Raw genomic sequence first — 25,140 nt, 5'->3', positions numbered from 1 at the left:
TACAATAAGCCCAGACCTCTAATGACCTTCAGGAAAAGGGAGTCAGTTCTAGTGGTCTGTTGCCCTTCAGGAAGTCACTTTACACTTGTATCTCTTTTTCATTGTTCTAAAATATATTCATTCAGGCAGATGACAATTTGCTAGTATATTTTAAAAAATGATATTGAAACCTAGAATACATAGTTATTTACTATTCGAAATGTATTTTTTAAGACCTGGGAGTCAGGGTGATAAGAAAACCAGGTAAGAAGTTACAATAAATGTCAAATAACAAGGGAGATGACTCTACCTACAGTCAAAATAAAACAACAGTCATTTCATTATTATATGTAATTTCAGAAATATCAGCCAAAATAAACTCAGCAGTGTTTAGAGAAAAACATTCCAATGATCTTCTGAGATTAGAGCTAGGGAATCAATGCACTTGTGAGCTTAATTCATCTTAGATTCAGGACATAAATGGATGTGTATGTGTGGCAAGAAAAAAGGGGTGACAGTCTTCTACACATGTAAGATACAGGAACATCAGATAGGAGAATTTATTTTCTTGAAAAAGATTCTGAGCAATTATGAAAAACTGCATAAAATATGCTCATATAATATTTCTACAGCACCTAAAATTTCTAAAATGTTCCTAAAATCATTTCTACAAATTTCATTTCATAACTGCCCTGTATTTTCATTGGGTACTATTGTTGACACAAATTTCACAAGTGAGAAAAAAAACCTTGGTAAAAAAAAAGTCAGGGATAGGATTTAAGGATTTTGAAATCATACATAGCATAGCAAAGCATTCTGACATGCACTACACTCTCAAGTGAAGTCTGGGAAAGAGTCTGCAAAAACATTATCTGATGAGATAAAAGGAGAAAACCAAAGATCAATAGCTGAATACAGAGAAAGAAAAGGCTAATTCTAAGTGTATCTGAAAACAGATTCCTTGACCTCAGACTGTAAGACACAAAAGCACTTCCCATAATTGGAAATTAATTAACGATCTGCCAGGAAGCCATATGCATCTTTTATATCCTTAATTTCTATAATTCACAAACACTTCATTAAGGCATGAATTCAATCAGTGCCTTTCTTCTGTTCTCTAACTGGTTCTCTAAAGGTAAACACCTTTTTACAGAACTAGAAAATGACCTCAATATTTTCCATGTCTTTCATATTAGTTTTATTAATGCCTGCTACTCAGTTTGACTAACCTCAGTCTCGTTACTTTTTAGTTCAGATAAAGCAGCCTCATTATTTATAATTACCCCATGTTTACAACTGGCCACATAACAAGAGACAGTAAACTGTAAACTATTATTTACATTTAACTTATAAATAATTATCCTTTAACTTTTATCTCATTCAAGGAGTATAATGTTATTAATAAAAACTTTGGGAAATTCAACAGGCATACCAAACAGCCTCTCTTCCAAATAAAATGTCATATATGAAATATCTAGATCTCCTTTTGGTTTTTGACAAATAATTTACGATATATCGGTAGTAGAATAATTTATTAGTTCCCACTATAGCCAAGAATAACTGAGTTATATGAACACATTCCTGGTCTATTAAAAAAAATTAAATTTTAAACATTCGCATTTCTTTGGGCCATTCAAATTCCACTATACGCTTCTTTTGCTCAAAGCATCTTTATGTGACACCTCATACAAGTGTTAAAACTTATGAATGAAACTAAAACACTATTATTGAACCATGTTTTTAATGTATCAAATGTTTATTACTAAAAAGTGAGTACACGGCAGTGATAACATTTGAGTATTAAGAGGCCTTATCGGGGGAGCACCTGGGTGGCTCAATTGGTTCAGCGTCCAACTTTGGCTCAGGTTATGATCTCGCAGTTCGTGAGTTCGAGCCCCTTGTCGGGCTCTGTGCTGACAGCTCAGAGCCTGGAGCCTGTTTCAGATTCTGTGTCTCCCTCTCTCTCTGCCTGTCCCCCACTCATGCTGTCTCCCTCTGTCTCTCAAAAATAAACATAAAAAAAAAAAGAGGTCCTATCTGCTAACAGAATGTCCCACTCTCTCACTCTTTATCCCTGTTGCTTACTCTGACCATGTTGCTTACTATTGCTGAAGATGTTGTTACACTGTGGCTTGGCTTATGAATATGGAGGCTGACTAGAGGAGGAATGGAGAGAGCAGCAATGTGCTACATAGGTAGGTAAAACTGAAAACCTGAAGCCTCGAGCCGAAGTAAACAAAAAGTAAAAGTTGCTTTTCCCCTTCCCATTACCCATTTCTCAGAGATACTCACTCATCATTAATAGTTCAAGTGTTTTTTAGCAGGATTTGAAACTATGAGAATTTCGTGGGGGTACCAAAAATCATAAGCAGGCCACAACCCCACACCAAAGAATAGAAGTCACAGAAAAGACAGACGGAAGTAAAAATATTTTTGGTTGGCCTGCAATTACACATCACATACTTGACTACAGGATTTCATGGTCAGTTTTCAAGCCCCTTCATATAATACTGGAAGACACTTCAGGGGTCACTCTAGTTCAACTATTCCCAACTTCCATAACCTACAGATTTCTATCAAAGCATCAATAACACTTCATTTGTTTCCCTTTACTAGCTTGAAGATGCTTGGAAGCAGTGAGGAGACTCACTGGGCTCTGAATTCTTTTGATGCCTAGTGCAGTACTTGACACACAGTAGATGCTGGATAATTGTTGAATAAAATTCCCCTCCCTCAATCTTGGCAGTTTCTTGTCCCACAACCCACACATCTCAGCGGAGCAGGCCGATGCCCTTTATCACCTTACCTTTTGCATTTTATCTTCAGCCCCTTTCCTTTGCCCTAAGGAAAGGGCACTTAAGACTCTCAGTCACTTATTTCAATGCTCTGAACTGTGGTCTTCAAGTCTCTGTGCCTCTGCACATACTGTGTTCTTTGCCTCACAGCCCTGCATCTCCCTCCAGCAAACTAATTCATCCTTCAGAGTCCTCTTATTTTTGAAGTGCACCTTAACCTTTCCAGAAAAATATTTTTAATTGTTATTTCCTCTCTAATTATGAAAGTAATGTATTTTCAAAATTTCATTTTTCATGGTAAGAAAAATTAGAAAATAAAGAAAAGTTTAGAAAATAAAAACACCCAATATTGTACTCCTCAGTCCTAGGTAGATTGATCTGTGCCCTCCTTTGTGTACACAGCTCCACTAGAATCACTTCACGTTGTTTAAGGTAACGGTTAGACATAGGCCCTCAGTGCCAACCTGGAAGGCTGGTGCCAACTGTTTATCCCTGGGGTAAAGCACAGAGCCTGGAACTCAGGAGACACTGAATAGAACTGAAGGAATGAAAAGAACAGAATTAAGGCAATGCAATCACTGCTGATTTGAATTTTATAGTACTGGTATTGGTACTCCTGTAAATACAGTCAGAGGAATCCTCTTTGTAGATGCTGACTACCAGATAGATCACAAAACAATTATGTGACTCCTTTCCATTTTGTCTTGCTCCCCGTGTGTGTTGTGACTCGCAGCCCCTTTCTTCTTCTCAGTGTCTAAGAAACAACTCAAAGAGGAAATTCCTTCAAATGTTGATAATCCCCTGATGTGAGGAACAGAACACAGAATGTACTCCACTAGTTATCTGCCTCTTTACAGATTATCTCCCTGTCCTATGGTTTGGTGTCATCAGTGCAAAAAAGGACAATAATTTTCCCTCTGCTTCTTCCATAGAGTCGCTGTTAGGATCAACTACGAAAAGTATTCTATGAAATATGGATGTAAGATAATATGGTAGCCAGTCTCTATGATGGCCCCCAATGACCTCTGCCCCTTGGTATTCATACCCTTGTATAGGCCCTCCCACACTGTAGCCGGATTGGTCTGTGTGACTACCAGAATACGACAGAAGTGATGGCATGCCCTTCTGAGATGAGGTTATAAAAGAAATTATGGCTTCTATCATGGTGGAGGCATGTTGGCTCTACCACCCCACCCACTCCCCTATCTCTATCTCCTTCTCTCCTTACTCAGTGACAAAGTCAGCTGCCACTGTCAAGAATGGAGAGACCCAAGTGGTGAGGAACCAAAGCCTTTGGCCAACAGCTACTGAGGTCTGCCTACAGTCATGTGAGTGAGCCTGGAAGTGGATCTTCCCATCCTGGTTGAACCTTACAATGATTTCAACCCTAGCTGACAGCTTGACAGCAACATCATGAAAGACCCTGAGCCAGAACCATTAGATTGAGCCACTCTTACATTCTTAACTCTCAGAAAAGTGTGAAATAACTTTGTTGTTTAAAGCTGCTAAATTTGAGGGGTACCTGGGTGGCTCAGTTGGTTAAGTGACTGACTTCGTTTTGGCCCAGGTCATGATCTCACGGTTCATGAGTCTGAGCCCCACACTGGCCTCTCTGCTGTCCGTGCAGAGCCTGCTTCAGATTCTCTGTCTCCCTCTCTCTCTCTGCCCCTCCCCACACTCTCTCTCTTAAAAATAAACATTAAAAAAACTTTTTTATAAAATAAATAAAGCCGTTAAATTTGGAATAATTTGTTACACGGCAACAGGTAACATATTGTTGATATTATCATTCCCCAGTCATATTTATACTACTTCCAAAGGTAATATTAAAATGAAGCACTGGTTTTCTTTCTTTTAAAAAAAAATGTTTTTTTTTAATGTTTATTCATTTTTAAGAGACAGAGAGAGCGTGAGTAGGGGAGGGGCAGAGACAGAGGGAGACACAGAATCTGAAGCAGGCTCCAGGCTCTGAGCTGACAGGCTGACAGCAGTGAGCCTGATGTGGGGCTTGAACCCACAAACCGTGAGATCATGACCTGAGCTGAAGTCAGACACTTACTCAACTGAGCCACCCAAGCACCGCTGAAGCACTGGATTTCTAAAAGACCATCTAGAACCATGAGATCATGTGGTACAATCTGCCTTGATACTCGGTTTAAGAAATAACTTTTCCACTCCTGTATTAAATTTCAAATCCAACCTCCCTACTAACAGAGATTACCCAATGTCACGTGGACCAGTGGTTTAGACCTCTTTTAGAAGCAGTTCATTTTCTTTTCTTTTTCTTTTTGTATCATTTTAATGTTTATTTATTTTTGAGAGAGACAGACAGACAGAGTGTGAGTGGGAGAAGGGCAGAAAGAGGACACAGAATCAGAAGCAGGCTCCAGGCTCTAAGCTGTCAGCACAGAGCCCAAGGTTGGGCTCAAACTCACAAGCCATGAGATTATGACCTGAGCCAGATGCTTAACCAACTGAGCCACCCAGGCACCCCTTCTTTTCTTTTTCTTCTCTACCCTTATTTATGTATGCTAGCTTAATCTTGTCTCTCCATTTTTTTTTTTTATGTTTCTTTTTTATTTTTTGAGAGAGAGAGAGAGCACAAGAGAGACAGAGCATTGTGGGGGAGGGGCAGTGAGAGAGGGAGACAGAATCTAAAGCAGGCTCCGGGCTCTGAGCTGTCAGCACAAGAGCCCAATAAGGGGCTTGAATTTAAAGACTGCGACATAGGGGCGCCTGGGTGGCTTGGTCGGTTGGGTGTCCGACTTCGGCTCAGGTCATGATCTCACGGTCCGTGAGTTCGAGCCCCGCGTCGGGCTCTGTGCTGACAGCTCAGAGCCTGGAGCCTGTTTCAGATTCTGTGTCTCCCTCTCTATCTGCTCCTCCCCAGTTCATGCTCTGTCTCTCTCTGTCTCAAAAATAAATAAAAGTTAAAAAAAAATTAAAAAATAAATAAATAAAAAATTAAAAAAAAATAAAGACTGCGACATCACGACCTGAGCCAAAGTCAGATGCTTAACCAACTGAGCCATCCAGGCACCTCTCCATTTTCTAATCAAAACATAACTTAGTATTTTTCCTGTAAGCCAAAGGTTGGTCTTATTTACTCCCTGTAAATCCATGTTTAGCAGCTTTTTAGAAACGATTGACAGTGAGCCAATTTCAATCAACACTGTTTACCCAAGGAAAAAAATTTAATTTCCAACAGTAACCCCAAACCAATTTTTTTCAAATCTAGCAAATTTAGCCATCTTTCAAAACATATTATTTAAAAAATTTATACATGCTATGTGATAATCAGTGGTTTCATGTTTATGGATAAGGGAATTCCTAACCAAGGCTAACAGCTCTGCACTAATAAAGTTTTCATCAGGTTAGTTTATTATGCCAACTATGCTTGTAAACAGATAAACTTTTGCTTTGCCTATTTTTATATAGTTCCTACATATTTTAAGACATCGGTATATTCTCCCTTCATATCATCATAAAAGAGAAATGAGCCTGAGTGAAAAAGATACAAACTAACAAACATTATCATCAGGATATGTCTTAATTTAAAATATTCAGATAGCCCAGTAATATAGTTTAGCATATCATCCAAGCTAGAACATATAATCAGAGTTGCAAGAGATGTGGAGAAGCTAACTGGGAGCCCTCCCTATTTAATATGTCTGTAGTAAGTTAGGAAATAATACCATCTGCTTTGCAAAAGTAAACTCTGAATTTAAGCCTCAAAAACAGAATCAACATAAATATATTTTTAATCTCATCCCCCACAAGTGAAGGAAATGGTTAAGTTTAATACCTTAGACATAAGTACACAAGTGATGCAGCTGACATTTCTTTAGAGACCTTCAGTTAAGAAAAATACTTTAACAGACACACAGATCAATGGAGCAGAATAGAGAACCTAGAAATGGACCCATAAACATATGGCCAACTAATCTTTGACAAAGCAGGAAAGAGTATCCAATGGAAAAAGACAGTCTCTTCAGCAAATGATGCTGGGAAAACCGGACAGAGACATGCAGAAGAATGAACCTGGACCACTTTCTCACACCATACACAAAAATAAATTCAAAATGGGATGAAAGACCTAACTGTGAGACAGGAAACCATCAAAATCCTACAGGAGAAAATAGGTAGCAACCTCTTTGACCTAGGCCATAGCAACTTACTACTTGACATGTCTCCGGAGGCGAGGGAAATAAAAGCAAAAATGAACTACTGGAACCTCATCAAGATAAAAAAAGCTTCTGCATAGTGAAGGAAACAATCAATAAAACTAAAAGGCAACCGACGGGATGGGAGATGTTCGCAAACGGCATATCAGATAAAGGGTTAGTATCCAAAATCTATAAAGAACTTATCAAACTCAACACTCCAAAAACAAAATAAACAGTGAAGAAATGGGCACAAGACATGAATAGACACGTTTCCAAAGAAGATATCTAGATAGCTAACAAACACATGAAAAGATGTTCAACATCACTCATCATCAGGGAAATGCAAATCAAAACCACAAGGAGATACCACCTTACACCTGTCAGAATGGCTAACATTAACAACAGATGTTGGTGAGGGTGTGGAGAAAGGGGAACCCTCTTGCACTACTGGTGGGAATGCAAACTGGTGCAGCCACTCTGGAAAACAATACAGAGGTTCCTCAAAAAATTACAAATAGAACTACCCTATGACCCAGCAATTGCACTAGTAGGTATTCATCCAAAGGATACAAAAATGCTGATTTGAAGGGTCACGTGCACACCAGTGTTTATAACAGCACTATCAACAATAGCCAAAGTAGGAAAGCCCACATGTCAATTGAGTGATGAATGGATAAAGAAAATGTAATATATATATATACATATGTATACATACATGATGGTATACTACTTGGCGATGAAAAAGAATGAAATCTTGCCATTTTCAACAACATGGATGGAGCTAGAGTGAATTATGTTAAGTGAAATAAGTCAGAGAAAGACAAATATCATATGATTTCACTCATATGTGTAATTTGGGAAACTCAACAGATGAACACAGGGGAAGGGAAGCAAAAATAAGATAAAAAAAGAGAGGGAGGCCAACCATAGAGACTGTTAAATACAGAGAACTGAGGGTTGCTGGAGGGGAGGTGGGTGGGGATATGGGTTAAATGGGTGATGGGGCATTCAGGAGGGCATTTGTTGGGATGAGCACTGGGTGTCATATGTAAGAGATGAATCACTGGGTTCTACTCCTGAAGCCAAGACTACAATGTATGTTAACTAACTTGAATTTAAATTTTTTTTTTAATGTTTATTTTTAAGAGAGAGAGAAACAGACAGACAGACTATGAGTGGGGGAGGGGCAGGGAGAGAGGGAGACACAGAATCTGAAGCAGGATCCATACTCTGAGCTTGACAGCAGCAAGCCCAGCACAGGGCTCGAACTCATAAGTAGTGAGGTCATGACCTGAGCCGAAGTTGGATGCATAACAGACTGAGCCACCAAGGCATCCCTTGAATTTAAATTAAAAAAGAAAGAAAAAAGAAAAATACTTGTATTTAAAGATATCTGAAAATAAGGCCAAAGTTATAATATCAAATAAATGAATGCAAGTCTTTCAACAACCCGACAGAGAAAATGTTGCAAACAGTGTAAGAGAAGCATGTGAACAATCCCTGTGGATAAAACAGTATTGATGGGAGAAAGCAATACTAGGAGAAATGGAGCCAAGGCTTTAGAAAACCTTTTTTTTTTCCCAAAAATTTTTAATGTTTATTTATTTTTGAGAGAGAGAGAGAGAGAGGTACAAAGAGCAAGCAGGGGAGGGGCAGAGAGAGATGAAGACACAGAATCTGAAGCAGGCTCCAGGCTCTGAGCTGTCAGCTGAGTCCCACATGGGGCTTGAACCCACAAACGCAAGATCATGACCTGAGCCGGTCAGATGCTTAACCGACTGACCCACACAGGGGCCCTTAGAAAACCTTTTTGAAGGGAAGTACACCAGAATGCTTGAGTGACGGCAAGTACATAGCATGAGAGAGTCCAAGATAAGAATAAACTGAAGATGGAAAGAGAAATAAATGGAAAGAGGGAAGGTGGGTGGAAAAAGGGATGAGGGGAAGGGGGGGTGGTTGGACTTGCCTCTAGCCCATAGGTCATTGTGTACAATTTGAAAAAGGATGCTTCCTTAAAGAAGAGACAGACCTACACAAAAACGCAGTTTGGTTAGCAAAGTTTGGGCTAGGTTTCAGCCCCTACTTGCTCCCTGGGCTAGGCCACTTTATTTAGTGAACAACCTGTATAACTGTACAAAGCAGTCCTGGAAAAGAAGAAAAGACTAACTCTGATGTAGAAAGAGGCAGGCATTGATTTTCCTACGGCGAAGTGCAGGTGAATTCCTACAAAGCAGGACACAAAAGCAAATTTTGTTATCTTTTCTCACTGTTTTACACCTGCATTTGGAATTGTGTTCTAATAGAAAAATGTCAGTTTGGGGAACAACATAGTTTTTGGTGAGTTGGAAAAGACAGCTGCTAGATGATTAGGGAATTTGAGAAAACCTGGTACTTCCACCCATGTAAGGACAGAGGTACCTGTCCTCAGGATGGTGCCAAAGATCTCTGTACACAGTTCCTTACTGCCTCCGTATTTGACTTTTCTGGGGCTCCAGCTGCTCTCAGTCATCGGGGCATCACTGCTTACTGATTAACAACAGGGTAACAGGCGTCTCCAGCTGAATGCCCAAACGGAGGGTAATTCCCTTGCAAAAGACCTATATCACAACTGCTTTCAGCTACTTGGTAAAATGCAGACTCCTGGTCTCACTCTCTCCCAGACTTATTGAAGGAGAAGCTCTGGAAGTGAGGCTGGGACTCTGTATTTTACACAGTGGACATCAAAGCTGGAAGACTACTGTTTAAGAGTAATGTAAAATATGAGAAATTTCCGCGTGGAGATTATGAAAAAGAAACAGAACAAAAAGAATCAAACCTAGCCAACTGTACACTATAAAGTACAAATTATATATGCCTTCCTCACCAGGTTTATAAGGCAGAGATTCAAAATCTTTAGAATTACAAACTTTTAAAAAGTCATATCTAAACACACAGCTCTTGTGGACTAATTAGAAATGTTATTCTGAAATTAGGTTATAATGACATTTCATGTGTTGCTACACTGACAGGAAACCTTCACTTGTTTTGAGAAATTTCATATTGGGTGACTGACATAGAACCTACTCCAGACATCACGCCCTATCCCCAAACTTAGGCATCTGCTGAACAATCTCAGTTGATTGCTAGTTGAACTGGTTAGTTCTTTTTTAACAGCACCTTGAATGGATAGCAGAGAAACATAATAGGAACAAATTTCTTACCGCTGTGAGGGGTCCTTCTGCTTGCGCCTCCATTGGACTCGTGGGTGTCACTGCAATAAAGTGACTAGCAGCTCCAGCCTGGAGTTCTAGCCTATCTGTATACTGCTCTGGAGCAGCAGTGGCAGGACACTCTCCAGAAAGTGCTAAGACCACACCTGAGGTTTCTTTCTTTAAATGATCACTTTCTGCCCAAGGACCCAGTAGGAGCTTTTCATCTTGAGGCGATTCCTCCAGGACTTGAAGTACTTCAGGCTCCTCATCAGAAGGGCTTCCAGTTGTTTTATGGCCTAAAGCCTCATTTGTCCTAAAATCCCGAAGGTCCTGCTCCTTGTCCACAATCACCCATTCTTTGGAATCAACCTCCTGCTTGCAGGAGCTCAAGTTAACTGCTATAAATCCATTGCTGGCACCGCCATCTGCCTGTTCAGGGGTGTTGGCAGAGGCAGGCTTAGAAGCATCTGGAAGATATTCTTCATCATAGTGCCAGATATGGTCAGTACGGGACACAGCGGGAACACAAGGCTTATGAAGCAGAGCAGGGAGAATAGATTCCTTTCCTGCACTGGAATCTTTCTGCATTTTCTCCAGGCTTAAGAAAACAGAGAGAAGTTACTCAACTGTCCTAGGAAAATATTTATTGCATAACCTATAAGCTCTATACAGAACTAACATTCACACACAGGTTAGAGAAAAAAATATAAATAAAACATAAGGAAAGTTTCACAGGCTGATTAAGTTCTGCTTTATGTGTCATAATCCTGTTTGGGAAGATGGAGCCCATGGGAGGAAGATGGCTCTCCTGCTGCAGGGCAGAAGAGAAGCCTAACCAGGTTGACTCATGTGATCTATTTCAACTTTTCTTTGACAATTCAATCACACTGCCCTCTCTCTGGCAGACAGGAACAATTTAGCCAAATTTAGCTTTTGCTTCACCAGAAGGCCTACAAAAGGAAATGAAGAAGCTAGTATGCATTAGGCAAATACTTGAAGTGTTTCTTCTTCAGACATATATGTAAATGTACTCATTCAAGTAAATACCAAAGGCAGAACTTTTAAAAAGAAAAGCTGCTATACCTGCTCAAGCACACCCAGTCCACTACGCACATAGCGGTGCACACAGTGGTGGGGGGTCGGGAGGGGGTGGGGGAAGCTTCAAGGTATATTGTCAGTTTGGCTGGATTAAAAGGCAGATGGCAGAGAGGTATAGAGGTATAGAATCTCTCTGCCGGCTGAGGGGCAGGCAATGGTGTGACCATTTGGCTGCACTTGCTTCTAAGAACTGATCTCATCTTCAGGGAAGTAGTTTAAGCAATACACTTTTTGCTTCCCAAGTCTGTAATTAGGTGCTTCAATTCCTTCAACTGTTCCCTTTTCATTCTAGCTTCTGGCTTGAGTTCATTTTCTTGGATTACTTCTCTTAACTCCACCTTATTTTTATTTCTCAGCTCTTCCCTCAACATGGACTCCCTTTGGTTTCATTCCTTTGTTAAACTAATTCTTTACCAAACTAAGCTTTTACTCCTATTGCATTTAGGTCTTTATTCCCAATCTTAGCCACAACTCAAAATGTTTAAGCACTGCCCCATCTCAAATCCATCCTTTTGACCATATCAATGTACAGACATAGCTTCTATCACATAGCTGTGAGACTGAATGACTACCATGTAAGGAAGAATACACATATATGAAGGACGATTGAAAATGGAAGCCAGATTAGACTAGGCCAGAAGTGGCTGAACTGTCTTTAAACACAGTAAACACCATGTTAGTCAATTACATGGTCCTTCTAACATTTCATTGCCAATAGCAGCCACCGGGGATGTACACTGAAGGGCATGCGACCATCACTAGTCACTTGGCTCTTAGTATTACTGCAGTCTTCTTTAATTTATATATAACAATTCTTCTGTTAGCAAAATTTACGGATAATTGGACTTCTAATCATGAACTATAGTTATTACCTATGTATAGCTCTCTAAAGTTCCACCTTTCCTTATTTCTAGGAAGAAACTTATTCATGCCTATTTTTCCTACAGTACTTACTCACAGAAGGCCTTCATTAAATTGAATTGAACTGCCTGTCCCTTGTATATAAATTACTTGTTTCCCTCCTTCATGAACTCCCCTTCTTCCTGCACAATACCTTCTTTATCTTGTGCACTCCCAACTCTACACTGCATCTTCTTACTCCAATAAATGAGATCCCTTCCAAACAAGGTAAGTTCAAAATGTTTTTAACTTGTACCTAGTTTTATGAAATTACCAGTTCCCACTGCTCAACTTGCAAGGCCAAAAGCTGTGTTATAAGAACTTGTAACAATATTATAAGACAATTCACATTAAGAATCACAAAGATAATAAAAACATGGATGGAGATGAGAGCTTAATCAAATCAGTACTACAAAAATGCAAACATTTCTTATTTGAAAGACTTTACATTATAGAAATTAGTAATGATGATGTTGAGGATAACTATAGCATCTTTCTTAGTAGCTTTAAAGAAAAGAAAAACTATTTCATACCAGGTCTCAAGAAACTTGTCAGTATCTGGCTTTGGCTCCAGTGTTAGACGTTTTTCCAGCTCAAAGCTGTGGATAGAACGTAACTTCCGCACCAATGGAACATCTCTGTCTGGCTGAGTAATCTCTGAGCGGACACGAATCGGTGAACCAAGGCTTGGAGCATTCAGAATACCGTTTACTTGACCATGGCTGTTTTCTTCCTCAGTAGCAGCCTAGACAAAATATAAAAGAAAATAATGAAAAACATTCAGGTGACTATGTATAGGAATTACTGACGTCTTTCAAAATAATATAAGCAAATGCTTGCGATGTGTTTTCAGGAATCAAGATATTTTGGATAGGTGACATCTCTAAACACTTGTCTATTAACCCTTTATAAAATGAATATTAATTTATTCTCAGTTTCAGTATTATTTTAGTTTTTTATGTTTTTGGTACAAAAATAAACAGTCTAAAAATGTTTAACCACCTTAGCTTTTTGTATGATATCTTACAAGATGCTTGCAGGTCTCCATTCCACTAAAGTAAAAATAAAACCTGGAAAGGACATTTTCTTCGAGCCACAGGTGGTCTCACAAGAGGTAGGAGAGGCTGCCAAACATGAATATCCCCTGTTGCTCCTTCTCTAAAAACCAAATGAAAAACCAAACAACAATAAGAAAACTTGGAGCTAGAACAATAAAGAGCTGAGTAGAGCAGCAGGTTGAATATGACACAGCTCAGAGTAGTGGGGCTGCCTAAGGACAGATGCCCACAGCAGCACACTTACCAAGGAAATTAAGCTTGACCCCAGTAATAGGGTAAGAGAGGGAGGTCTGGTATGTTTAAAGATGCCCAACTGGTCTGCTGGCTACCAGCAGAAGCAGAAGACAATCTTCTCTGAGGTAAGACTTCTTCTGAAGTAAGGTCTACAGGACTGCCATCAATTATTAATCAAACACATGGGAAGGAATGCCACCACGACTAACAGAAATAATAATAATTTTTAGAAAAATATTTAAAACTCCCAAAGACATCAGATATTAAACTTGTTAAAATACAGGATATATAGGGGGGAGAGTTAAGATGGTGGAGAAGTAGGGGATCCTGGGCTTTCTTTGTCCCTAAACACAGCTGTATTGAGGTCAGATTTTTTGGAACACTCAGGAAATAGATCTGCAGAGCAACAGAAGGATCTCCACAGTTGGAGGGAAACAGCTTGGTAGATGTGAGGTGCATGGATGTGAACTGGGGAAGAGAAAAACAGTGGAGCCACAGACAAGAGGGAACCATTTCTGTGCAGAGACAAAAGGGAGGGAAAGAGAGAAGGGTTAAGAAAGTGCAACATCAAGTTAGCACAAGAGGAAAACCTCTTTGGACCATGAACTGGGGAGCGAGAAATACTGAGCATCCCAGTTTTGTTTTGCAAATAGCTTTTGGAGCTCTCACTCCAAGGTTTTGGAAGTATGTGTCTTTCTCCTGAGCGGAGCTGTGGACGCACTCCTGGGGAGAAGGGATCTGGCCCTGGAGTGCATACTGTAGTGTAGACATCTCCAGGGTACACTGGAAGAGAACAGTCCCCTTCCTGGAGTACTTCTGGAAGAGGGTTTATTGCCTCACCAAGGACAAAAGACCATGCAGGTGACGGCCAAACCCTTTCATCAGCAGGGTGGAAAGGCTCTACTCTGGAGGAGGGGAGTAGATCTGCACTATGCCAGGTCCTTTAAGATTTGGGGTTTTGAATCCCAACTGTGCACCAAGGAGAAGGTGCAGGATACTTGTGGCTGAGGGCAAGGTGACTGCCCTCACTATTCTGTAAGGGCTACTCAACAGTGGTGGTTGGGATCCCCAGTCTGGGGATCAAAGCCTGGGGTGATGCCATTTTTTCCCCCAACACAACACAGTGGGACTTCAGAGAGGAGCACAGTGGCCCCCAGTGGAGTTGGGACCTGCTTACACCATACTCTGCCCCTCCATGCCTGGCAACGGCTTATCTACTGGAAGCAAGATGGAATCTGAGCTAATGCAGCCAGCCTTTCCTCCAGACCAGCACAGTCAAGCACCCCTCAAGCACCAAAGACAACTCATTTTTAGTTTTTTTCTCCTTTTCTCTTTTTTCTTTTGGAATCAGGCTCATAGTTTCTGGTTTACTTTTTGTCATTTCCTTTTATCTTTTTTTTTTTTTGAATCAGGCTTTTTAATTTTCTTTTTCCTTCTTTTCTTTTTTCTTCTGCTTCCCCCCCCCCCCTTTCTTTTTCTGTGCAATCAGCTTTATAGTTTTTTGTTCCCTCTCTTTTTCTCTTTTTATGGGATCAGCCTTCGCCGTCCCCGGCACCCCCCACCCCCAGCCTTTTCCTTTTTTCCTAGGGTTACTTCAACAAAAAAATCAAAGCACACCTGGTTGAAGTTCCATACACTCCACCACTACAAGCAAGGAGGAGCTTTGTAAAGGACTGACCAGTGGGAAAGAGCAGCCAAAATGCAACAGCAGAGGGCACACAGCATACACCAGAAACACTTCCTGGAGTGACAGGCCCCGGACAGGGTATGACCCCTTTTTAATACAGTAGTATTCTCAGGTGTAGGAAACATAACAAGCTTTTAAAACATGCAAAGGACAGAAACTTAGCCAAAATGACAAGATGAAGGAATTCTCCCCAAAAGAAAGGTCAAGAAGATATCACAGCCAGGGACCGGCTCAAAACAGATATAAGCAATATATCTGAACAAGAATTTAGAACAACAGTCATAACTACTATCTGGGCTTAAAAAAGGCACAGAAGACACCAGAGAAACCCTTGCTACAGAGATCAAAGACCTAAGTACTAGTCAGGATGAATCAAAAAATGCTATAACTGAACTGCAAAATAAACTAGATACAGGGACAGCAAGAATTAAAGAAGCAGAGAATAGGTGAAACAGAAGAAAAAATTATGGAAAATCATGAAACTGACAAAAAGAAGGAAAGAAAATTACTAGATGACAAGGGGAGGCTTAGAAAACTAACTGATTACAAGAAACGAAACAATATTCATATCAAAGGAGTCCCAGAAAAAGAAAAGCGAGGAAAAGGGGAGGTTTATTTGAACAAATTATAGCAGAGAACTTCCCTAATCTGGGGAAGGAAACAGGCATCCAAGTCCAAGAGGCACAGAGAACTCACTTCAAAGTCAACAAAAACAGGTCAACATCACAATGTATCATAGTGAAATTTGCAAAATACAAGGATAAAGAGAAAATTCCGAAAGTAGCTATGGACAAAAGGTCCTAGCCTACAAGGCTACGTAGATACATAAGGTTAGCAGCAGACCTGTCCACTGAAACTTGGCAGGCCAGAAGGGAGTGGCAGGACATATTCAATGTGCTGAACAGGAAAAATATGCAGTCAAGAATCCTTTATCCAGCAAGGCTGTCATTCAGAATAAAAGGAGAGAAAAAGACTTTCCCAGACAAACAAAAAAACTAAAGGAATGTGTGACCACTAAACCATTTCGGCAAGAAATTTTAAGGGGGACTCTCTGAGGGGAAAAAAAAGGACCAAAGCAGCTAAGACTACAAAGGACCAGAGAATATCATCAGAAACACCAAATTGACAGATATCACAATGGCACTAAATTCATATCTTTCAATAATCATTCTGAATATAAATGAAATGCTCCAATCAAAAGACACAGGGTATCAGAATGGATTAAAAAACAAGATCCATCTATATTCTGCCTACAATAGACTCATTTTAGACCATAGGACACCCACAGACTGAAAGTGAGGGGATGGAGAACATCTATCATGCTAATGGAGGTCAAAAGGAACCTGGAGTAGCCATGTATCAGACAAACTAGATTTTAAACCAAGGACTGTAACAAGAGATGAAGAAGAGCATTATGTCATAATTAAGGGTCTATACATCATGAAGATCCAACAAATGTAAATATTTAATGCCCCTAACTGAAGAGCACCCACATACATAAGTTGATTAATCACAAACATAAAAAAAACTCCTTAATAATAATACCATAATACTAGGAGACTTTAATACCCCACTTGCAACAGATAGATCATCTAAGCAGAAAATCAACAAGGAAACAATGGCTTTGCATGACATACTGGACCAGATGGGCTTAATAGATATATTCAGAACATTTCATCCTAAAGTAGCAGAATACACATTCTTCTCAAGTGTACATGGAACATTTTCCAGAATTGATCACATGCTGGGTCACAAATCAGCCCTCAAGAGGTACAAAAAGGTCCATATCATACCATGCAAATTTTCAGATCACAACACTATGAAACTTGAAATGAACCACAAGAAAAAATTTGGAAAGCCCTCAAATACATGGAGGTTAAAGAACATCCTACTGAAGAAAGAATGGGTTAACCAGGAAATTAAAGAAGAAATTAAAAAATACATGAAAGCAAATGAAAACACAATAGTCCAAACCCTTTCAGATGCAGCAAAGGCAGTCCTAAGAGGAAAATACATTGCAATTTAGGCCTATCTCAAGAAGTAAGAACAGTCCCAAATACACAATCTAAACTTACACCTAAAGGAGCTAGAAAATGAGCAGCAAATAAAGCCCAAAGCCAGCAGAAGAAGGGAAATAATAAAGATTAGAGCAGAAATAAACGATATAGAAACAAACAAACAAAAACCCCAGTAGAACAGTGTCTACCCCTGCAGGTTAAGGTCCATTTGTCCCTAGCTGTTTTCAGAAAAACAGAACACATCAATGAATCTAAGAGCTGGTTTTTTGCAAGAATAAAAATTGATAAACCCCTAGCTAGACTTATAAAAAAGAGAGAGAGAGAGAGAGAGAGAGAGAGAGGATCCAAATAGATAAAATCATGAAGGAAAGAGGAGAGATCATGGGACACCTGGGTGGCTCAATTGGATAAGCATCCAACTTCAGCTGAGGTCATGATCTCATGGTTCGCAAGTCTGAGCCCCATACTGGTGTCTCTGCTGTCAGCACGGAGCCCGCTTTGGATCCTCTGTCCTCCTTCCATTCTGCCCCTCCCTGGCTTGTGCATGTGTGCACTCTCTCTCAAAAAAACTAAACATTAAAAAAAAAGAAAGAAAGAGATCACAACCAACACCACAGAAATATAAACAATTATAAGAGAATACTATGAAAAATTATATGCCAACAAACTGGACAATCTGGAAGAAATGTACAAATTCCTAGACACTCACACACTACCAAAGCTCAAACAGGAAAAAATAGAAAATTTGAAGAGGCCCATAAGCAAAGAAATTGAATCAGTTATCAAAAATCTCCGAACAAAGTCCTGGGCCAGATGGCTTCCCAGGGAAATTCTACCAGACATTTAAAGAAGAGTTAATAACGGGGCACCAGGGTGGCTCAGTTGGTTAAGCGGCCGACTTCGGCTCAGGTCATGTCTCGCGGTCCGTGAGTTCGAGCCCCGCATCGGGTTCTGTGCTGACAGCTCAGAGCCTGGAGCCTGTTTCAGATTCTCTGTCTCCCTCTCTCTGACTCTCACCTGTTCATGCTTTGTCTCTGTCTCAAAAATAAATAAACGTTAAAAAAAAAAAAAATTAAAAAAAAAAAAAAGAAGAGTTAGTACCTATTCTTCTAAACTAATCCTAAATACAGAAATGGAAAGAAAGCTTCCAAACTCATTCTATGAAGCCAGCATTACCTTGATTCCAAAACCAGACAAAGACCCACTAAAAAGGAGAATTACAGGCCAATATCCCTAATGAACCTAGATGCAAAAATTCTCAATAAGATAAATGTACTAGCAAATCAAATTCAACAGTACATTAGAAGAATTATTAACCATGATTAATTGGGACTTATTCCTGGGCTGCAAGGCTGGTTCAATATGCTATGCCACATTTACAAAACAAAGGATAAGAACCATATGATCCTTTATAGGTGCAGAAAAAGCATTTGGCAAAATCCAGCATCCTTTCTTGATAAAGACCATCAAGAAAGCAGAGGTAGAAGGAACATACCTCAACATCATAAAAGCCATATATGAAGCTAATATCATCCTTTAATGGGGAAAACCTGAGAGCTTTACTCCTAAAGTCAGTAACACGACAGAGATGTACACTCTCACCACTGTTGTTCAACATAGTACTAGAAGTCCTAGCCTCAGCAATCAGACAACAAAAAGAAATAAACAGCATCCAAACTGGCAAAGAAGAAGTCAAAACTTTCACTCTTCGCAGATAACATGATACTCTACATGGAAAATGCCAAAGACTCCACCAAAAAATTGCTAGAACTGATGCATGAATTCAGCAAAGTCACAGGATATAAAATCAATGCAGAGAAATTGGTTGCATTTCTATACACCAATAATGAAGCAACAGAAAGAGAAATCAAGGAATTGATCCCATTTACAATTGCACCAAAAGCCATAAAGTACCTAGGAATAAGCCTAACTAAAGAGGTAAAAGATCTGTACACCGAAAACTACACAAAGCTTATGAAAGAAATTGAAGACACAAAGAAAGGAAAAAAGATTCCATGTTCATGGATTGAAAGAACAAATATTGTTAAAATGTCTATACGACCCAAAGCAATCTAACACTCAATGTAATTCCTATCAAAATAACACCAGCATTTTTCACAGAGCTAGAACAAACAATCCCAAAATTTGTCTGGAACCAGAGAAAACCCCAAATAGCCAGAGCAATCCTGAAAAAGAAAACCAAAGCTAGAGGCATCACAATTGCAGACTTCAAGATGTATTACAAAGCGGTAATCTAGACAGTATGGTACTGGCACAAAAACAGACACATAGATCAATGCAACAGAATACAGAACCCAGAAATGGACCCACAAATGTAAGGCCAACCTATCTTGAACAAAGGAGGAAAGAGTATCCAATGGAAAAAAGACAGTCTCTTCAGCACATGGTGCTGGGAAAACTGGACAGCGATATGCAGAAGAATGAAACTGGACCACTTTCTTATACCATACAGAAAAGTAAATTCAACATGAATGAAAGACCTAACTGTGAGACAGGAAACCATCAAAATCCTACACTTGATCTTAGCCAAAAGGCCGAGAAGCGATGAAACCATCAAAATCCTACAGGAGAAAACAGGAAGCAACCTCTTTGACCTAGGCTACAGCAACTTCTTGACATGTCTCCAGGGGTGAGGGAAATAAAAGCAAAAATGAACTACTGGCACCTCATCAAGATAAAAACCTTGTGTATAATGAAGGAAACAATCAATAAAACTAAAAGGCAACCAATGGGATGGGAGGAGATGTTTGCAAATGACATATTGGATAAAAGGTTAGTATCCAAAATCTATGAAGAACTTACCAAACTCAACACTCAAAAAAAAAAAAAAATAACCCAGTAAAGAAATGGGCAGAAGACATGAATAGACACATTTCCAAAGAAGACATCCAGGTGGCCAACAGACACATGAAAAGATGCTCAAAATCACTCATCATCAGGGAAATACAAATCAAAACCACAAGGAGATACCACCCCTCACACCTGTCAGAATGGCTAAAATTAACAACTCAGGCAACAACAGATGCTGACAAGGATGCAGAGAAAGAGGAACCCTCTTGCACTGTTGGTGGGAATGCAAACTGGTGCAGCCACTCTGGAAAACAGTATGGAGGGGTTCCTCAAAAAATTACAAATAGAACTACCCTATGACCCAGAAATTGCACTAGTAGGTATTTATCCAAAGGATACAAAAATGCTGATTTGAAGGGGCACATGCACCCCAGTGTTTACAGCAGCACTATCAACAATAGCCAAATTATGGAAAGAGTACAAACGTCCACTGACTGATGAATGGATAAGAAGTTGGAAAGAACCCAAATGTCCACTGAGTGATGAATGGATACAGAAGATGCGGTGTATATATACAATGAAATACTATTTGGTGCTCAAAAAGAATGAAATCTTGCCATTTTCAAGAACATGGATGAAACTAGAGTACATTATGCTAAGCAAAATAAATTAGAGAAATGATTTCACTCATATGTGTAATTTGAGAAACTTAACAGATGAACATAGGGGATGGGAAGAAAAAATGAGATAAAAACAGAGAGGGAGGCAAACCATAAGAGACTCTTAAATACAGAGAACTGAGGGTTGCTGGAGGGGAGGTGGGTAGGTGGATGGGCTAAATGGGTGATGGGCATAAAAGAGGGCACTTGTCTGAATGAAAACTGGTTGTCATATGAAAGTGATGAATCACGGGGTTCTATTCCTGAAACCAATAGCACAGTGTATGTTAATTAACTTGAATTTAAATAAATTAATTTTTAAAAAAGAAACAGGATATATAACAGTTATACCTAAAATGTTTAAAAAAATAAAGGTCATTATCACAAATATCAACAAGGGATTATTTGGAATTAGCTGATGAATTTAATATTAAATATTCAATCAACAAGTTAAACATCAAATTAACCAGGAAAAGCCAAAGTTTTTAATCAGTGAACTAGAAGACATAGCAAAAGAAATTACCTAGAATGAAGCACAACAAGATAAGGAGAAGGAAAATATGAAAAAAGATGTTAAGAGATTATGAATGAAGCACAAGATTATGTAACAGAATAAAAAGGCATAATATATGTTTAATTGGAGTCCCAGAATGAGAGAACAGAGAGAATGAATTAGTGGCAATATTTTGCTAGGGAATGGCTGTACATCTCTTACAAATGATACAAAATTATGAATCAAAGACTCAGGAAACAAGATATCCCAACCAGGATAAATAAAAAGAAATATAAGCCTAGACACACTGTAGTTAAAATGTACAACACCAAAGACAAAGAGAAAAGCTAAAAAGTCGCCAGGGAGAAAAGACGGGGGAGAGGGAATGGATCATGTAACAAAGAAAAAAAAAAAAAATCCAGAATAACAGACGTTTGAAATTCAATACAGAAGCCAGAGGAAAAATAACTGTCAATCAAAAACTTTGAAGCTAGCATAAACTCTCTTTAAAAATTGAGGCTAGGGGCGCCTGGGTGGCTCAGTCGGTTAAGCGTCCGACTTCGGCTCAGGTCATGATCTCACGGTCCGTGAGTTCGAGCCCTGTGTCAGGCTCTGTGCTGACAGCTCAGAGCCTGGAGCCTATTTCTGATTCTGTGTCTCCCTCTCTCTCTGACCCTCCCCTGTTCATGCTCTGTCTCTCTCTGTCTCAAAAATAAATAAAACGTTAAAAAAAATTGAGGCTAAAATAAATACATTAACAACTAAGTAAAAATTGAAAGTCTTTCCAAAAGATCTGAACTAAAGGAACTTCTAATGGAAATACTTCAGAAAGAAAGAAGGTGAGTCCAGGACTTCCAAAAATGTAAGGAAATGGTAAATATCTTTGAAAAATCCACATAAACACTACTGCTATAAAAGAACAGTAACACTAATAATCTAATATGAGTAATGTTTTTGAAAAGGAAATAATTAAAAAATAGAAGAGAACTAAATACAGATTAAATAGTGACAATGGGTGAAAGAAATTACAGTAAGTATGTTCTATGTCAAATGCCATTTCATACTCTCATATACACAGATACCCTTGTGGGCTGGCAACTAAGAATGTCACTAGAGATTTTTATTTTATTATTTTTTTACCATTTCTTTATTTTTTGAGAGAGAGAGAGAGACAGATGGGGGATGTCCCCCAGATGTCTCTTGTCCCACAGACAGGCCAAGCTCCTCACAACTGATCATGGAAAATTCTTTTCAAGATATACTTCATAAAGCATGACTAGCCAATTTTCTATCAGTTATGTCAATAGGTATGAGCCCAAAGTCTCATTTCACACCTATACATTTAACTTCTATTCCAAATAAACCTTTATAAAAACATAAGAAGCACCAGAAACTAACTGGTTCATAATTCACTGCCTCTCCATTCCCATTAATCTTCATTTTATCTTCTATGAACTGGAAAGGACAAGGAACAGTAAAGGCAAAAAGAAATTTGGGGATAATATGCCCCAAGATTATTAAAAATTAACCATTTAATTCAGAAATCTGTATCTCTCCCCATACTTACAAGTAGTCCTGCTTACAATCCTAAGGAAGAAAAAATCATGTCAATTATTCAACATCCACTATGTCACCTCATGATCAGTTCAATGTTTTCCATTCCCAACCCTCATTTCCCCACCTCCACTTGAGGCAATTTTCAGAATGGGTACTCCTAGTTCCCTAGGTCCACACTAAAGAAGGGGCCCAGAGTTTTGTCATATTATTTAGAAAGACTATTACTTCTTTTCTATAGATGTCTCTTCTTTTAGTCTCTGTGTCTGGTTATTTTTTAAAAATCCCTTCATCTTTTTCACAAAATACAAGACGAAGATTAATGTTTAGCATCTATACCTGAGTGCTACGGGCAAAATTAGCCAAGATGTTGCAATTACAAATATATAAATCACTAGCAATAAATGTTCTACTTCTCAAAGTTAAGAATCATGATACTTAGCTACATTAACAGAAGAAAAACATTAAGCACATAGAAAGATATTCTTCCTATACAAGAAATACTAACCTTACAAATCCCAAGCTTTATCTTGTTCCTGTTGGCATCCATCTCTTCCCAGACATCCTTCTCCTGGGGACGTGGGTGCCCCAAAGATCCAGGCAATTTATCTGGTGACACACCAACAGGGATGCCATTCTCCCCATCACTAAGCTGTTCATCTGGAAACACCTCATCTGTATTTTCTCGAAGCAAGTCTCCTGGGATGGGAGTGGCATTGGCAATTCTAAAAATGTGGAGTGAAAAAAAGGTAGAACTTAAAAACACCAGAATCTAAAGTTACTCTAAGATTATCCTACATTTTGTTTCTGGACTTAAATCATGAAGTCTATACATGAGTAAAAGAGTAATACAAAACAAAACCAAAAACCTCAGAAACTTAGGTCATGCCAATTGTACAAAATAAAACTGCTTCTGATCAGTAGAATTTTCAGGCTGATCTAAAAAAAGAAATGTTAACAATAACTCACTGATTCAACAATTATTGCTCTATTTTCTAATAAGTCCCTGTCAGTTGTAGTATTTTCTATTCTTTACCCATTTTTTTTTTTCATTTAGGGAATAACAAAAACTATAAGCAAAAAAATATTAAGTGTCATAACGATATAAGCAGGTATGTGATCACTTGTATTTTTTAAGTAGTGTAAAATGTATCTAGCGTTCTGCATTTACAGACTTTTTACTAAGTATCTACTATATGGAAGGCTCTAGGGAAATGAGAAAGGAAATTCTTGCCCTCTGGGTGAAACTAGAAATTCTATAATTATACAGTTCTGCATGAACTGACCATGAACAAAATTTAAAAAATATTGACACCTGTCAATATATTTCTTTCTAAGTAATTTCATGTCCCATTTATATGGCTGGTCATCTCTCCCTTAGACCGCTGGCCCATGAGGGGGCTTTTCTAGTTCTTAGTTATCACTCATTAAGTGTTCAGATCCTTGTATGCTCTTATGTTCTAGAACTATGCTCTGTATACTAGTTTGTATTTTATTTTTATTTGTTTGGTTTTTTTTTTTAGTAGGCTTCACACCTAGCACAGAACCCAATGTGGGTCTTGAACTCATGACCCTAAGTTCAAGACCTGAGCTGAGATCAAGAGTCAGATGCTTAACCAACTGTGCCACCCAGGTGCCCAGTTTGTTTTGTTTTTAAATATTGCCGACTGAACACAATATTTACCACACAGTGAAACCTTTTCTTAGAAGTGATCTGGAATGTCTAAAAATAGAAAAAACAGTCTTCACTAGACTAACTATACTGACACATACAATCAATATGAGTGGTAAAATAGGCATCTTCTTAGTGAACCACTCCAAGGGTGACAACGCTCTGGCCCAGGTATTGTCAATATGAAATGCTGTGAGAACAAAGATCAGTCATTTTTCAGGGACTTGTTCTACCTAAGTTGACCTTCGCTACCACCTCTCCCTACTAGGGCCAATAGGAGAAGATGAATCTCTTTATCAATATGTTATACGTATGTAATTAGAAAAGCACTGATAATAGCTCTCAGGAAAAAAATAGCTCTCAGGCCTGTAAAGTGGTTCTTATAGTTCTGACATTGGGAACACATTGAAAAAGGTAGTGTGGCCTAAAATAGTTCATATAAAGGGATTTATGATAAAAAGAAAGTTCAAAAGTAAATAAAGTTCATAAAGGTCATAAACTGGCTACTAAAACATTTTTCAGATATAAGTTCAGTATACAGATTGATGCTAGACATTACAACAGACACTAACATATATGTGCTACATGGCAATCCAAATGTTTATTAAAAGAATTCCCTGTATTCTCGAGGACAGAGAATGGCAAAAGAATCAATATTTGAATTCAGGAAGGTCGGTCTACTAGCCCTACAATTTTTTCCCATTTTAAATCTCTCAGTTTTCTTCCAATCCTTTCTTCCCTATGCCTAGCTACTATTCCACAGTTTCTTTCCAACCCCCCAACTCCTTGGCATTTCCTTCTCCACTCCTGAGGAAACAAAGTACA

At 38.9% G+C, this 25,140-nt stretch overlaps 1 protein-coding gene and 1 non-coding gene across 4 annotated transcripts in view; both read right to left on the bottom strand.

Annotated features, from left to right (window-relative positions):
* The window catches only part of TTBK2 (tau tubulin kinase 2), a 165,570-nt gene that overhangs the window by 13,398 nt on the left and 127,032 nt on the right, over positions 1-25,140 (bottom strand). For all 3 annotated transcript variants that reach the window (XM_019442415.2, XM_019442417.2, XM_019442418.2), the window contains 3 exons: positions 23,152-23,368; positions 12,663-12,874; positions 10,141-10,729 (listed from right to left, as the gene is read on the bottom strand). In XM_019442415.2, coding sequence (XP_019297960.1) covers positions 10,141-10,729; positions 12,663-12,874; positions 23,152-23,368 — 1,018 coding nt within the window. The remainder of the gene's footprint in view (positions 1-10,140; positions 10,730-12,662; positions 12,875-23,151; positions 23,369-25,140) is intronic.
* On the bottom strand, positions 19,510-19,693 carry LOC128773371 (U2 spliceosomal RNA). The gene has a single exon (XR_008417630.1). It is a non-coding gene; the product is annotated as a U2 spliceosomal RNA (small nuclear RNA).

Source organism: Panthera pardus, unplaced genomic scaffold, assembly GCF_024362965.1.
Source record: "Panthera pardus isolate Hobbes unplaced genomic scaffold, ASM2436296v1 HiC_scaffold_24, whole genome shotgun sequence".
Lineage (NCBI taxonomy): Eukaryota > Metazoa > Chordata > Mammalia > Carnivora > Felidae > Panthera > Panthera pardus.
The sequence above is the reverse complement of the archived record's forward strand: the minus strand, read 5'-3'. Positions and strand labels throughout refer to the sequence as shown.